The sequence below is a fragment of the Colius striatus genome, chromosome 6 (assembly GCF_028858725.1).
Source record: "Colius striatus isolate bColStr4 chromosome 6, bColStr4.1.hap1, whole genome shotgun sequence".
Classification (NCBI taxonomy): domain Eukaryota; kingdom Metazoa; phylum Chordata; class Aves; order Coliiformes; family Coliidae; genus Colius; species Colius striatus.
This window is the reverse complement of record NC_084764.1, coordinates 12,888,161-12,903,188: the sequence shown is the minus strand read 5'-3', so window position 1 is coordinate 12,903,188 and position 15,028 is coordinate 12,888,161. Positions and strand designations below refer to the sequence as shown.

General features: G+C 33.3%; 1 protein-coding gene across 2 annotated transcripts in view; it reads right to left on the bottom strand.

The window, feature by feature from the left end:
* Nucleotides 1-15,028, bottom strand: part of FMN1 (formin 1) — a 132,344-nt gene that overhangs the window by 44,441 nt on the left and 72,875 nt on the right. The window contains exons 7-12 of one of the 2 annotated variants that reach the window (XM_061998578.1): nt 13,808-13,869; nt 12,985-13,073; nt 8,573-8,702; nt 7,000-7,146; nt 3,667-3,726; nt 1,380-1,500 (exon numbers count right to left, since the gene is read on the bottom strand). In XM_061998578.1, the coding sequence (XP_061854562.1) occupies nt 1,380-1,500; nt 3,667-3,726; nt 7,000-7,146; nt 8,573-8,702; nt 12,985-13,073; nt 13,808-13,869 (609 nt within the window). The remainder of the gene's footprint in view (nt 1-1,379; nt 1,501-3,666; nt 3,727-6,999; nt 7,147-8,572; nt 8,703-12,984; nt 13,074-13,807; nt 13,870-15,028) is intronic. The other variant, XM_061998579.1, reaches the window with a different exon arrangement.

The following is a 15,028-nucleotide window of genomic DNA, read 5'->3' as shown; positions in this document are numbered from 1 at the left end:
GGGTTTCAAACACATCTTTACAAAGCATTATGAAAACAATCTCAACATAATATTTTTTTTCTAGATTTTATATAAACACCTAAGAAAAATTGTTTTAGAAAATAGGTATCAGTGATCACAAGAAAAATATAGTTTTAATTTTAAGAGTTAGTAAAAATGCTGGTTGTGTCTTTGCTAGTTAGAATAAATATGATGTGACTGTCACTGCATCAGTGCAGATCCTGCAAGACTTAAGATGCATGACAGCAAGAGTACATGATGAAAAAGTACAAGATCAAACAAAGATCATGTTTCTGCATAAACTAGCCTAAAAGAGGGCAGGCCAAGGGGTTTACAGGGCCAAGAGATGAGAGGAGATAGAGCAGTCCCTTATGCCCAGGTCGAACAAACAACAACTGATACTTTCCTACCACTGTTAACCTTTTAAACTATTCTAAAAATGGCAGTGACCTAATCCAGCAATTTCTAAGCTTTAGGATAAATTATTTTGGAATATTTTTCATTTGCTTACCCTGAAAAAAAATAAACCAAATCATCTTATTGAACTCTGATTCTAAAGGGACTCTTCAATTTCGATGCAGAGATGTAAATGTAAGTGAAGTTTTTATAGATTTCTGTCTACGTTCTCTCACTAAATTCCATTTTATACACAAATCTGCTTCAGCGGTAATAGCAACTTTTCCTTAACTAAAAAAGACACACCTAAAATATTCAGTTATCATTTTCTGGCTTTATTTTACAAAGTCATATGAAGCACAAATTAAAAATAAAACTGCTTGGAACACTTAGAGAGCAACCCATCCTACTTTATTTCCACTCAGTACCTTGATTGATGGATGAGTTGGATTTCTTAGACCCTCTTTATAATAAACATTTTTAAATGTTTATTTTATGTCTCAGGGTGAAAATATTTTGAAGTGGAGATTTTCATTTCCCTTAGCTGTGCCTTAGCAAGCTGTATTTTATTTCTACATTAATAGTATTCAACTCTTTTTTTTGTAGCTGTTAAATTGTTGTTATACAAATACTGAAGAAAGTATTTATGTTCAGGAACTAACAGACATCGACAGTTAAACACTCAATTCTGGAGAAGACAGGAAAATTCACACATAACTAAAGAAAATTTCAGAAAGATTTCTTAAGGGAGTTTTTAATTGTAAAAGGGAAAATCACTTTTAAGTATCTTTACTTTCATTTTTATTAAGTCACAAGTTAGAATTTGTTTTCTTTCTAATTTATGTGAGTAATTTGTGCCACAGTGTAAAAACTCTAAATGAATCAACACTATAAACCTAATTAGCAATAAGAAAACCTCATAAAGGTCACATTTTAAATGGCACTTTGTTGTTACCAGAACAAATGTGAAAGTTCCCAGTTACCTTCTAGATCTCTCTTCAGTTTCCTTAAGTCTTTTATTAGGTCTTCAAACTTAACTTGGGAGGCCTGGAAAAAATCCTGTGGTTCTGGTAAAGGAAAAATACTCTTGTCTGTTCCTGCTTCCTAAACAAACAAACAAATAAATAAGCCACTATGAAAACTGAATGCATTTGCAGTGAAATAAATTACTTTTTAAAAAAGTCATTTATGAAACACTATTCTAAAACTCCAAAACGTATATATTTAAATAATTATTTCTAAAACAACACACATATAAGTCAAGATTAAATCCTTATCATTCTGTGTCATGAAACTCCCCTTTAGATGTTGTATAGCAAACTAAGCTCAATTTAAACTGTGAAACAACATTGAGCTCACAACACTTTTGTTTTATATCAATAAATGTTTAGATAAAGAATTAGAAGTTCCCTAAAAACAAATAACATGAATGTCTATTTTAATACCACAAACGATCTTATGTCAAAAGTTTGTGGTTTCACTCTCTCCTAATTCATTAAATACTAACACTTTATAGGCACAAATTGAAAACAAGATTTATATATTGCCTGAAATATTTTATACAGATAAAAATATACAGTTGAAGATTTATATGGCTAATCAAACCACATGGGTTAATGCCTGTACAGAAGTCTTAAGTATATTCTTTATTTTCAGTGTAGAAAAAAAGTCAAAAGTAAATCAAACTAAACCGAAAACTCCTTTCAAGGCTTAAAGCAATATCTGCAGTGAAAATTTAACAAGTATATAAATGCTACTAATATGACACTGCTGTGCATATACTAGTGAGTTTAAAATACTACCTGTGGATAGATTTTGGTCTGTGATAAAGGAAAACACATTGGTTGGATAACTAGCTGTTTTGTGAACAGGGGAGAAATAGTTTTAGTATTATAAGGATATGAACATCCAGTAGAAATAAAGTACAATGGATGACATTTATACCATGTCCAATTGCTATCAAGGAAAGTATAGTGTCTTGTTTTGCAAAGTTCCCTAAAGTAAAATTACAATGTGGCGGAAAGCTTGTATAACTATTAAATATTTAAATAAATTAATTAGAAGGTATTAGTTTCAGCATTATTAAAAAAAAATATACGTCAATACCCTGAAAAATGAGAAACATGACAGGTTAGACAAAGTTGCTTTTTACGAGTTGGGTACTTAAGTTAAAGTAATTCCACTTTATTTCCCTACTTAAAAAAAAAAAAAAAAAAAAAAAAAGACAGACAAAAAAGGAGAGAATACAAGTGCAGATCTACATATCTGAGATTTTTTTATCTCATCTACAGTTCAGTTGCAGGAGCTGTTTCACAGGCTCCTGATATACAGACTCTCCAGTGTTAGGAATCATAGAATTCTAAAATGGTTAGGGTTGGAAGGGGACCTTTAAAGGTTCCAATTATTTAGTTCCAACAGTCCCTGCTATGGCCAGGGAAATGTCTAAACTTATTTTAGTCTTTACTTCTTTAACCTTATTCATAAGGTTAAAGTTATAATAAGTAACTATACATGGAAAAACACTCATGATTACTAACCAATCCAACATCCTTGTGTAAGAATGTAAGAAAATAATTATTTTAAAATATTATTCATATTTAACCAGACTTAAAGCTATGAAAAATACTCTAGCCTCAGAATAAGGTATCTTCTTAATCTCAAAAATAAACACTTAAAAGCTTAAAACGAATTAATACTGTCATTTTAATTTATAAGACAATAGATCAAATTTTCTACTCAAAATCTTTGAGTGCTGCGGAAATCTATGAAAAATCCTTATAGATGTAACTTGTTCATAGCAGTAGTCACATGTTTTCCCACATTTTCAGCCTCTAACTTCATCCCCATCATCTTACTCTTATCTTAAAATACCAGCCTGACTTTGCATTCTGTCATGACAGAGAAATCATGCTTTTGTCTACAATTATTACGACATCAGATCAAGATTTTCAATGTTACAGTAACCAGTTAGTTAGATCTAAGAAGACAGTACTACAGTGACCGTCTGTTCAGTCTGCAATGGTCATGGGCAATTGCCTGCAGTGGTTAGTTCAACAGTTATAAAATCTTCCAAAGCTTTATCTTAAAATCTACAGCAATTTTCAGACCTATTGAGGACCACAATTAGTATCAGAAAGCAAAGTAAATTAATTTTATTTTTCTGTCAGTGTTAATGGGTTCAGACTTTAAAAAAAGCTAATATAATGCCTTTTATAATCTCTTAAAGAAACTTACTTTAGAAAAGTTTGATACAGCAAATAAATCTTTTACCTTATCACAATGCCGAAGGTAGTATATGACGACATAATCCACAAGATTAATACCATTATCCTATTAAAAAATTAAAATGTGTGTATTAACTGTCTTTCAAGTGAGTGAATATATACTCTATTTAAGAATAAATATTATATTATTTTATATTGCTGTGAGAAATAGGACTCATAATATCTTCAACCCTAGCAATACTGATAAAAAAAAATCAATTTTATATAACATTGGCTTGATTGTAACATCACAGGATGTAGAGTTTCTTTTGGTTTAAAATTCCAGGTTAGAAAACAAGCATTGGGAGAGGATTTCCCTGTAACTTTATTTAACAATACAAGGCACTACTGAATGATAATGACTTTCTTCAATATCATATTAACTAAATATTACAGTCACCTCGGGTATATTAAGGTGAACTGAATTTCTTGATTCTTCTAGTCTCAATTTAACTATAATGAAGATCTGAAAGAGGCATAGATATATTCCATATTTTATTCAAAACATAAAACAAGTCAGCATATACCAAACAAGTATATTTCATGCTCTGTTACCTTGTAAATATGAATTCTAATAATCACTTTGTGGAATCACCATTTCCATGGTCCTGCATACAACAACTGTACACAACATCCTTTTCTTTTGCTACACGTAATTGGGTCAGCATAGGCCAGATGAACTAAAGGAAAATCTGTAACTTATACATTACAGGATATTTTTCAACAACATGAAAGAATCACACTATAAGGAATTATATCTGGAATGTCTTTGAAGTGTTTTTGGATGTCTTCTCATATTGTCTGTTGACAAGTATCAGGACAAACATTTGCATGTGAACAATATCTGACCTCCTGCACAGAGCTGCCTCACCTACATTAGAACCTGCAGCGCATTATAGTTTATTAATATCATACACCAGCAAAATTCTTAACTAAGCAAATAATTTCTGCCATGCAGACAAAGCCACTCTGCTTGTAAAACAGTTTTAGAAGACACTGCTGGCAGGTCATGTGATGAACTGAGGCAACTCGTGAACATTTGATTACCCTTTAAGTGTAAAACACATCAAACATTACTTTGGTTTAAAGAGTATTTGCAGACGATAAAACAGATATTTTGAAGTGGTGAGTTACATTTTAAAAATCTCCATATCAAGTAATTTTCTAGGCTCATGTGACAACAAATGACTTTTCTCTGAAATAAGAGAGATTTAACATTGACTCTTTACCTCAGGTCTTGGAATACAGCTTCCCTAGGCTTAATATTGCTTGCTGGCAATTCCCAAAGAGGAAATAACAGGACCCAGGCAGGTTATCTTATTGTTCAAATATTCAAGACTCTGAGCTCTTCTTCCTTGCAAACACACTCTGAGGTTTCAAAACTGCCTGGAGGAGCTCTCCAGGCAAAACTCCCTTTGAGTTTTTGTGCATTTTGGACAGTAGTCTAAACTAATAACATGTTTATTTTTGCTACTAGGAAACTGTAAATATTGTAATTTTTTAGCCTGTTTTTTTTTAAAGAAACATGTCTTATGCATTTATACTGTATATCTGTCACACCTTTTCATACCTCACAATTTTGGAACATGCTGGCTAAATTCAGACAAATTAGAAAGTCCCAGAGATAATTAAATCCCTACAAGTTTATGGTTAGATAGAAGAGCAAGACTAAAATTAATACTTCTATTGAGAAAAGTCAGGCAAAGGGCAGTTGTTTTACATTTTTATCATGGCAGTTGGCCAACCTATGAACATCTTAGTACTGGGAAACTTGGCCTGGTCCTAGTTTAGCTAGAGTTTGTACTGTGTCTTGTCCATGAAATAGGACTGGATGGTCACGGGGAACAGCTGAACCATTGTAGTAAAGAAGAAAGAATTCAGAATCACAGAATCGTTTAGGTTGGAAAAGACCCTTAAAATTGAGACCAACAATTAACCCAGAATTGCCACATCCTCCACTAAACCATATCTTTAAGTGCCACACTTACAGATCTTTTAAATATCTCCAGGGATGGTGACTCAACAACTTCCCTGAGTAGCCTGTTCCAGTGCTTAACAACCCTTTCACTGAAGAAAAAGAAATTTTTCTTAATATCCTATTTAAACCTCCCCTGGCGCAACTTGAGGCTGTTTTCTCTTGCTCTATCACTTGTTACTTGGGAGAAGAGATTGACCCTCATCTCTCTACAACTTCTTTTGAGGTGGTTGTTGAAAGCAATCATGTCTCCCCTCAGCCTTCTTTTCTCTAGACTAAACAATCTCCATTCCCTCAGTTGGTCTCTGTAAGATCTGTTCTCTAGACTATTCACCAGCATCATTGCTGCTCTTTGGACACACTCTGGAATCCATTTTTTTCCAGAGACTCAAATGCATGGGAAAAATTAATTAATAGAATTTCTCACTGAACCATGTTTTTACACTTTGTTAATTATGGTATTCACAATTAAAATAAAAAGCTTCCTACTTTCCTGACAGTGTCTGTCTCACAAATGTATTCCTACGTACATGAAGCATAACTGGGAACAAAAGCTTAAAATTTACCTTGCTTATAATTCAAGACAATACTTTATGTAGGAAAAGAGGAAGAACATGAAAGAACAGTTTTTTTCCTCATCCTCCAAATCTGTACCAGCATCAGCAAAAAGTACCTCCTATTTACTGCTTCATATATCCATTTGGTTTCTGGGTATGCTTTGGCAAAGAATGACTTTGAGCATTGTCTCCATTACCAATATTATCTAGCACTTCCTCTGACCTACCAAAATAAGTAATATCATAATATCATCTCAAAAAGGTGTCCAGAGGTTGTTTGAGCCTGACTTTGATCCTAGTATGACTAAGAAGAAATGTGGTAGTGGTTCTCAATTTTTGACAAAAATATTTAATGCCATCTAAGCATTTTTAATGCATGTTGTTCAGAATTCATGTCTTGCAAACATTTAACTGCCAATTTTTAAAAATGGAGTGAAAATATATTGTTGGGTGACACAGGTCTCTCTGAAGAGCACTAAAATTCTATATATTGTATCTTCACGTCCTTTATATAGAATTCCTTAGTGCACATGCTACGCTGAACTTGTGCGTAACACAAGTTTCTTCTGAGAAACACAGAAGTCCTAGTGTAACTGAACATGAGAAATTGGAGATTAAGAAAATATGCACATATGCAGGAGAAGAAGGTGAAAAGTTGAGGGGAAAAACGCAAGAAAATAGTACAAAATGTCTTAGTCTATCAATCAAGAATGGTGAGAAATAAAAAAGATTAACTTTTGACAGATGATGGAACCAAAACAAAAGATCAGTTAAGAGAAATGATTTTTAAATGAAAAGGAGTACTTACTCTGCTTTTGACATCCTTTAGTTTGGGCAATATTTCCAAACCAAATCCATCAGCTTGACCTCGAGTCCTATTCCCACCATTCATATAATTTCCAAAAGCCAGGATCAAACCTAAAATTTCCTTTACACTTGTCATGTTCAGCAAAGCCTGGAAAATGGATACTAGTATGTAACTTCTATTGGCAAAAAAAAAAAAATCTCTTATTGCTAATATAAAAAAGATTTTTAAATTTTGTTTTTGCTAAAAGTTTAGTTTCTTCAGTGTTTTTATTCCTGTAGGCAAAGGAACTAAAACTGGTAAAAGAATTAAATATTTAAAGAAGCATTTATAAGGCTGTATCTCCATAAGATACCATGTTTAACTTAATTGGTTTAATGCAAATTATCTAGCATCATACAGTGTGCAGATGACAAGATTAATGGAAGAAGATTACTAAACATTACTAAACATTACTAAGTAGCATTTAAAAATCTTACAGAGGAGACAGTTTATCATGAGTTTGCATAAGGCATAGTTAAATGGAGATGTGTTGTTTTTGCTGCCACCAGGTTAGACTCAGATTGTCATATTTAGTCTGCTTCTCCTGATACTCTAGAAATTCACATTTCTGGATCCATACTTAATGTAGACATACCAGGGCTAAGGACTAAATTACTGTACCTCAAAACAAAAATCTAGAAACACAATGGAGAACAAATAGATTATTTTAATTTACCTGTAAAGACATCTGTCTTGTCAATTGACAACCTGAGGCCTAAGTCTTAACTATGCAGTCTTATAGTACACATTGGATAAATCAATTACAGTGTGAACTCCACACATGTAAACTGAGTAAAATACCACTTTCTTTATCTCGTACAAAACTGATTCCTTATTTATGTCTCCTTTGGAAAGGAAACACTGTGACTTTAATTTTTTTACTGTTAGAACATGTGAAGAAATCCAAAGGAGTAGAGCAAGGGTACTTTGTATCAGCAAAGGTAATCAAAAGTTAATCTTAAAATTGGAAAAAAATAAATGAAATATTGTCCTGGACAGGTTGTGATACATTTAGGTCACTATTTAGTTTCTCTTTTCATTCTTACTTAATTCTACTTTTCATGTTTAATTTGTTATAATTTCAAAATCTTGTCTTTAGTTATTCATGGTATAGAAAATTTACTGTAACAGATTTAACAGACAAGTACAGATACCAGGGAAAAGTAATAAGCTAATGAATATGATAGGCATCTATTGATGGTGGTAAGTTTGCAAGGCTCTGTACTAAGATAGCCTAATACTTAATGTCTGTTTTATAGAGATTACCTATTACTCTAATGTACAAAGTAATAATAACTGGCCATTCAAATAAAAATAAATTTTCCTATGTAAAGCATAGGGCACCACACACAACTCATCTCCTTTTTTTCCCTCCTCCTTTTGTTCTTATAAGCAGCTAAAAAATTTAGCATATATAAATTTTCCCGAAAAGCCAATAACCTGGTTGAAGTTCATCACTTATAGCAAAAACCCCAAGAAGCATGAATACTGTAAAGCATATTTATGTTTTCCTTTAGCTTTCATTAGGACTTGCCTTGGAAACACGAGTTACGATATCAACTTTCCGGCGCACTGATGTTATCCCTTCAGAGAAAACTGACTGGAAGATAATACACTGAGCTCGCTCTGTGAAGTTGGGGATCTGAGATAACTCATATAAAAATCTGTGGAAAAAAAAGAGTATTAGTGAATCTTTATATTACTTATCTGTTGGATACATAATGGATCAAATCAGTAGCATTATGAAACATACATGCATTCTTTTCCACTTCAAATCAAATCTGACAGAATTTATAATTGCTACAGTCTCTATGCTCAATGCATTAAAAAATGTTGCTAATATCAAGAAAAAGGCAAGAAAGGAAACATTATCACATTAATTCATTAACCCACTATCACAGCCACATAGTAACAAATAGAAGAATCATAAAGTTAGACCAGAGGCTAACAAGAAAAAAAGGGGAAAGAGCTAGAGAAACCCTATGTGCAAACTCATGTGTGTTTGCTTCCCTTAAAAACACGCCCAGCAATACAGAACTCAATATATTCCTACAAGTATATTTCATAATATAGAATGTCTGTCAAGAAATTTCCTCTGATGCTCAGTCTTGATTTTGTTTTAGTAATTTGCACCACACTTCCAATTATATAGCAGTATGTTTATGGTAATGCACCTCATTGTATATTTCGTTCTAAAATACTTTATTGAATCATTGTTCAGCAAAGTTACTCTTTATTTGTTTTTTGTCTGTTCTCATATACACGCTTTCCTCATGAGTCAATTCCAGACAACTTCCTTTCTTTAACTGTTTGGTGAAAAAGAATAAATAGAAGTATATTCAACAACCACAGTTCAGATATCAAAAAATGAAAGCATCTCTTTTCTCCTCTTCAATTTAAAAGGCAAGAGTGTGGTTAAATAATGCAAGAAACTTTAGCATTTCTTATAGTAACAGGGTTTGCTTAATTTGCTCTGTGGGTTTTGAGTTGGAGATTTCAGTGACACACAGGCTTTCTTGAAATCTGTCTTTTGCTCCAATGTCACTTCAGAAACATTCTTCTAATCTCCTATCTTCAGATATACTTAGATTCTCCTGAAAGTAATGCTGTAAAGATTTTTTTACCTCACTGAGTTATGGGAAGTTCTGTGAACCATAAATAGCTTGAATTCTTAATATTTTTTTTTTTAGGTCAATACATCTGTTTCCTCCATTTTTTTCCTGATAAATAATATCAGTATCTTCTGATACACCTCAAATTTCTCATGCATGCAATGCTTTGCTGAATACATAGTGACTGTCTAAAAATCAGCAAAATCCACCTGTACTTGGTGTAAAATACTATCTTTTAATTGGAATATATTTTTTTCCATCTTTTTCTTTCTTGCACGATGAAAAAAATCTATTGTGAGAGGATTGGGGAGGCTCAGCTTGGCTCTTACGTTAAGCAGTGGGATAAGAAGAAATGCCAAGCTGGTATTAATAAAAATGCTTCCTATTGAGAATGAATGGTATTGCCAGGAAAAAAAAGAGGATACTTCACATTTTGTGTGAGAGAAACAAAAGAAAGAAAAACCCAAACTTCTTCACTAAATTTCTACCATACATACATTTTAAGAGTTTAAATTTAAAGTCAAGAGACACATATTCTTTCCTTCCCTTGGAAAGAGAACTATCTTGTACAATGCTGATTATCAAAATACATAATTTTGCAAAAGGGTTAAAAGAATATCAGCATAAAGAGAAAATATGTCCAGATTTTGAAATTCAAAAGCATCCAATGTAATTGTCCAGACAGAGCAGTATAACTGTAATCTGTCCCAAAAAGAAATCTCAGTGACTACACATGTAGCTACTAAACAGAAAGTTATGACAAGAATCTGTGGTTATCAAAGAGAAACTATCAATTCAGGAGGACAAAACTTCCAGACAAAAGAATATTCTTAGTTCTATCCTTTTTGCAATTTTAGTCTGAGAAAAGTGTGATTTTGACTTAAAGTAACAATGACATGACTGTGATCAAATCCATGAAGACTAGAGCTTGATGTACTTCTCATTGCTACAATTTTTATGGCCTAAAGTAAATACAGACATTTAGCTGTTCATCTATGAGGTCCATTTTACTCCTCTCCCGCAGAAACTGTAAATAAAAAATGCGTTTACTTAAGAACTCTTTTATCCTACCAGAATCTTGTAGTAAAGGCCTTGAGAATATCAAGCCAGACATATCATCATATTGTTAGTGTATCATAGAATGGTAGAGTTGAAAGGGATCTTTAGAGATCCTCTAATCCAACTCCCTTGCAGAAGCAGGTCAACCTAGATCAGGTCGCATAGGAACATGTCCAGACGGTTCTTGAAGACCTCCAAGGAAGAAGACTCCATACCCTCCCTGGGCAGCCTGTGCCACCACTCCGTTACCCTTACAGTAAAATAGTTTTTTCTTATGTTCAAGTGGAACTTTTTGTGTTCCAGCTTCATCCCATTACCCCTTGTCCTGTTGCTAGATATAATAGAAAAAAAGGATGTCTCAATCTCGTGATATCAACCATTTAGATATTTGTAAATATTAATAAGATCCTCCCTCAATCTCCTCTTTTCTAGACTAAACAGTCACAGTTCCCACAGCCTTTCCTTGTATTAAAGATGTTTCAATCCCCTGATCATCTTGGTGGCCCTGCACTGGACTCTCTCCAGAAGTTCTCTGTCCCTCTTGAGCTGAGGAGCCCAGAACTGGACACAGGACTCCAGATGAGACCTCATCAGGGCAGAGGAGAGGGGGTGTAGAACCTCCCTCTACCTGCTGGCCACACTCTTCTTGATGCATCCCAGGATGCCATTGGCCTTCTTGGCCACAAGGGCACACTACTGGCTCATGTTTGGTGTAAGCTAATATTCTTCTAAAAGATGGACAGAGAAGGCTGAATATATGGAGGTAACCTATTTATTAGTTCACATTTATCCACTTTTGAGGAAAAGGTGTTTCCCTTTTGACATATCACTTAAAAAAAGCTAGTTTTATAGACCTATGTAGTTTAATAACAAGGTAAAAATGGAATAATAAGAACTTGCAGAGAGAACACAAAGAGTAATAATTGATAAAAATCAGCTTTTGTCTTTGACACTACCATTTTACTCTGAATGATCAGACATTAACTGCTTTAATTACAGTGGAGTTGATGGTCTTAATAGTCTTTTCCAACCGAAATGATTCTATGAAATCGAACTTTGTGTTTAATTAAAATCAATTTCCTTAACCATAATTTACAAAAATAGACAACTTCCATAACTCTAGAGCTCTACAAGATTAATACTCTCCAGGACACAAAATGCATTAATAATTATTTCACTCACATTTGGCAGATTGCCAAAGATTCAAGCTCTGGAAAACATCAGCTAGGCTCACAATGTGTTCTTATGCCCTGAGACAATGCAGTGAAAGCCATGGATATGGGATATGAGAATGAGCTAGTATATACACTTTACAGATACTTGTCCTCTAAGTCTTACTCAAGAATGATAGTTACTTTTAATCAAGAATAAACGTGACAGTCTCATTTCCATCGTTAACTTATTCCCTAGGGGACAGACACAAATGAGTATTTATCTGCCTTGTTTTAGGATAACAAAAGAGTAAAGTTCTGCTTTAACCACTAACATTGTAACGGGAAAAAAAAGTGTACAATAATTTAATACTTCTGACATCAACCAATCATCTATTATCTCTGTTGTTTAAACTCTTCCTTTCCCTACCCTTTCTTACACCACAGTCAGCAGAAAGGACAAAAACAGAGAAGAGGAAAAAGGAAACAAGATGGCAGAGAGGTCTCAGGGCAGGAAACTGCACTGTGATTAGAAGAAAAGGATGGAATTACAAAGGGAAAAGTATCAAAGTAGTAGAAGACTAACACCACAGGTAGGCCAAAATCTGAAATCAAACATATGCACTAAAAAAAAATTCAGGATTACCATTCAATTAATAAATTCCTGCGATTTTCACATTGCTCTGTTTATTACAACAGATGGAGCAAAACCTAAGAACTTTTTCATCCTATCAGTTGTCACGTCCCACAACATTTGCAGGAGATGAACTATTGAATCAACCTTGCAATCATCAACAACCTAAATCAGTCTGGTCCTGGTTTTTGACACATTAATTTAGCCCTAAAAGCCCTAAGGGACAGACAAGTCTTTTACAAATATGAGAATGGGAGAAGAAATTTTTACTGATTCAAGACAACATATTTTATTAATTCTGGTGGTCCAAGTTGATGTAGTAAAATCTACCATGTCTGAAATCAAGATGATGAAATCTAAATCATAACTTGAAGTGCATGAAACAGTTAAAAATTAGCTACCAAAAAGAATCTCTTTAATTATATCAGCAAAGAATTTTACCGTATAATGATATTACAAAAATAAAAATAAATAAATAAATAAATCTTACTGTTCTGGTTTATCCAGAAGCTTGAGTTCCTCCTCTTTTGAAGTCTGATAATATTGCTTGATTTTCTCCAGCTCATCTTTTTGTGCTCTCTGATTGAATTAACAGAAAATAATTAATTAATTAAGAACAATATAATAAATTACTAATTTACCTGTTTTCTGCAAGTAAGAATTATAGTTTTTGCTCATAAACATTTAGACTACATAAAATACTGAGGCGTAAAGATTCCTTCACTGTCTTGCAGTGCCATTTATTACCAATGACCACAAACCAGAGCATGCTTGTACAGCATAGCACTGCAAATATTACTATAAAATGCTTCACACAGTTTAGGTTGGAGAGGTAGCTCTGATATCTCTACAGTCAAGTGTAAATGCATTCCTTCACTCAAATTCAGAGTAACACAGTTCATGAATACTTATCTACAGAGCAACTTGGATAAGAACAGCAATGAACTCGCTCAAGTTAACTGCTTTAGCCACTTATATCATAAACGAGAATAATTCAGCATGGAAGCAAAAAATAGGCCTTAAGTAAGGTCAGTATTTTTCAGGCAGTTCAGGAAACAACGGTGCTGGAAGTTAACCTGATTCCAAAGGCACTCCTTTCTTAATTTTCTGACATTGAAGAACTAAGACAGTAAGAGAAATAAGCATGTCAATAAGTATTTTTTTATGTTACCAATTTTGTTACTGTTGCACTCCCTAAATAATTTTAATATATAATATCTGCAGTCTAGAATGACAACAGAAAACAAAACTTTACTTATTCTGTGTCTGAAATACTGTGGTGATTAACCACAGCTTTACCCCAGGTTACTTACATTTTCATATAGTGCTTCCAGTGTTTCCAGATCTACTATAGAGTCATCAACACACAGTATAGCTGTAAGAATGTAATAAAGAATTAGATGCTAGGAAACATGCTTAAGAGTTCAGTTCTTTTTCCTGAGAGAAAACTAAAGAGATCTCACTTAGCTAAAGGACATATTTGTATCCAATTCATATTTTATTATTTTCAGCATTTTTATTTTCTGACTTTAAAGACAAGTTCTTCGTGACTCACACAAGGACTTACTGTAAACTCTGTCTCAGGAGAATATAGTTTTACTTTTCCTCTCAGTATGCTCAGCAGTCATAGCTATGACCTGCAGGTACTCAGCTGATTGCATAGATGGCAGAACAACATTAAAACAAATTACATCAGGCAATGAACAGCACACAAGGTGGAATAGGAAGGAATTGAGATGGCATTTAGATCTCCCCATGTGTATGGGAGATCAGGAAGTATGAGGCTAACAATCCTGGGGAGTAGACAGATAAACAAACTTGTAGGATTTGCAAAACTGAAAGCAAAAAAGATTGTGCTACAGATTTTTAAGGTATCTTCATAGAGTAGCTCATGCTTGAGTTGGCTTTATCCACTAGAAAACTACTCATATGACAATTCCCAGATGAATGCTTTTAAACATCACACAGAGATACTTAAAGTACATACTTCATTGATTAATTATGTCTAATTACAAAAAATAAAATTATCAAAATGTTTCCTATCTTAGTTCCAAATGTCACCATATTTGGAATATATGGCATTTGCTGTTTCCAACATCTGCAAACCCCATTACAATTTAGGTAATGTATTGAGACTATTCAAAAAACTAAATAGGAGTAGTTCATGGTGCTTTCTAATGTTCTCTAATGCTAAATTTCAGTAAGCTAAGAGATGTACAATAGAAGAAGAGTAACTTTCGATGTTTAATTTTTCTGAAACCAGCATTTTATAAAGATTTCTAATGGGACTGGACAGAATTTCTGAAGTCCTGACATGTTTAAACATTACTAGAAATCTTAATCTCAAAATAACGAAGCTTAAAGTCTCATCATTAACTCATAACTCATCATTAGCTAGTACCTGATAACTTTTAGTTTCAACTTCATTGTATTTTTCAAATGCAACTTGATTGCTTGTGATTTTAGAAGATTTTAAAAGCCCTTGCTGTGTTTGCAATCCATGTTTGAAAGAGGCAAGGCACATCTTTAAATAA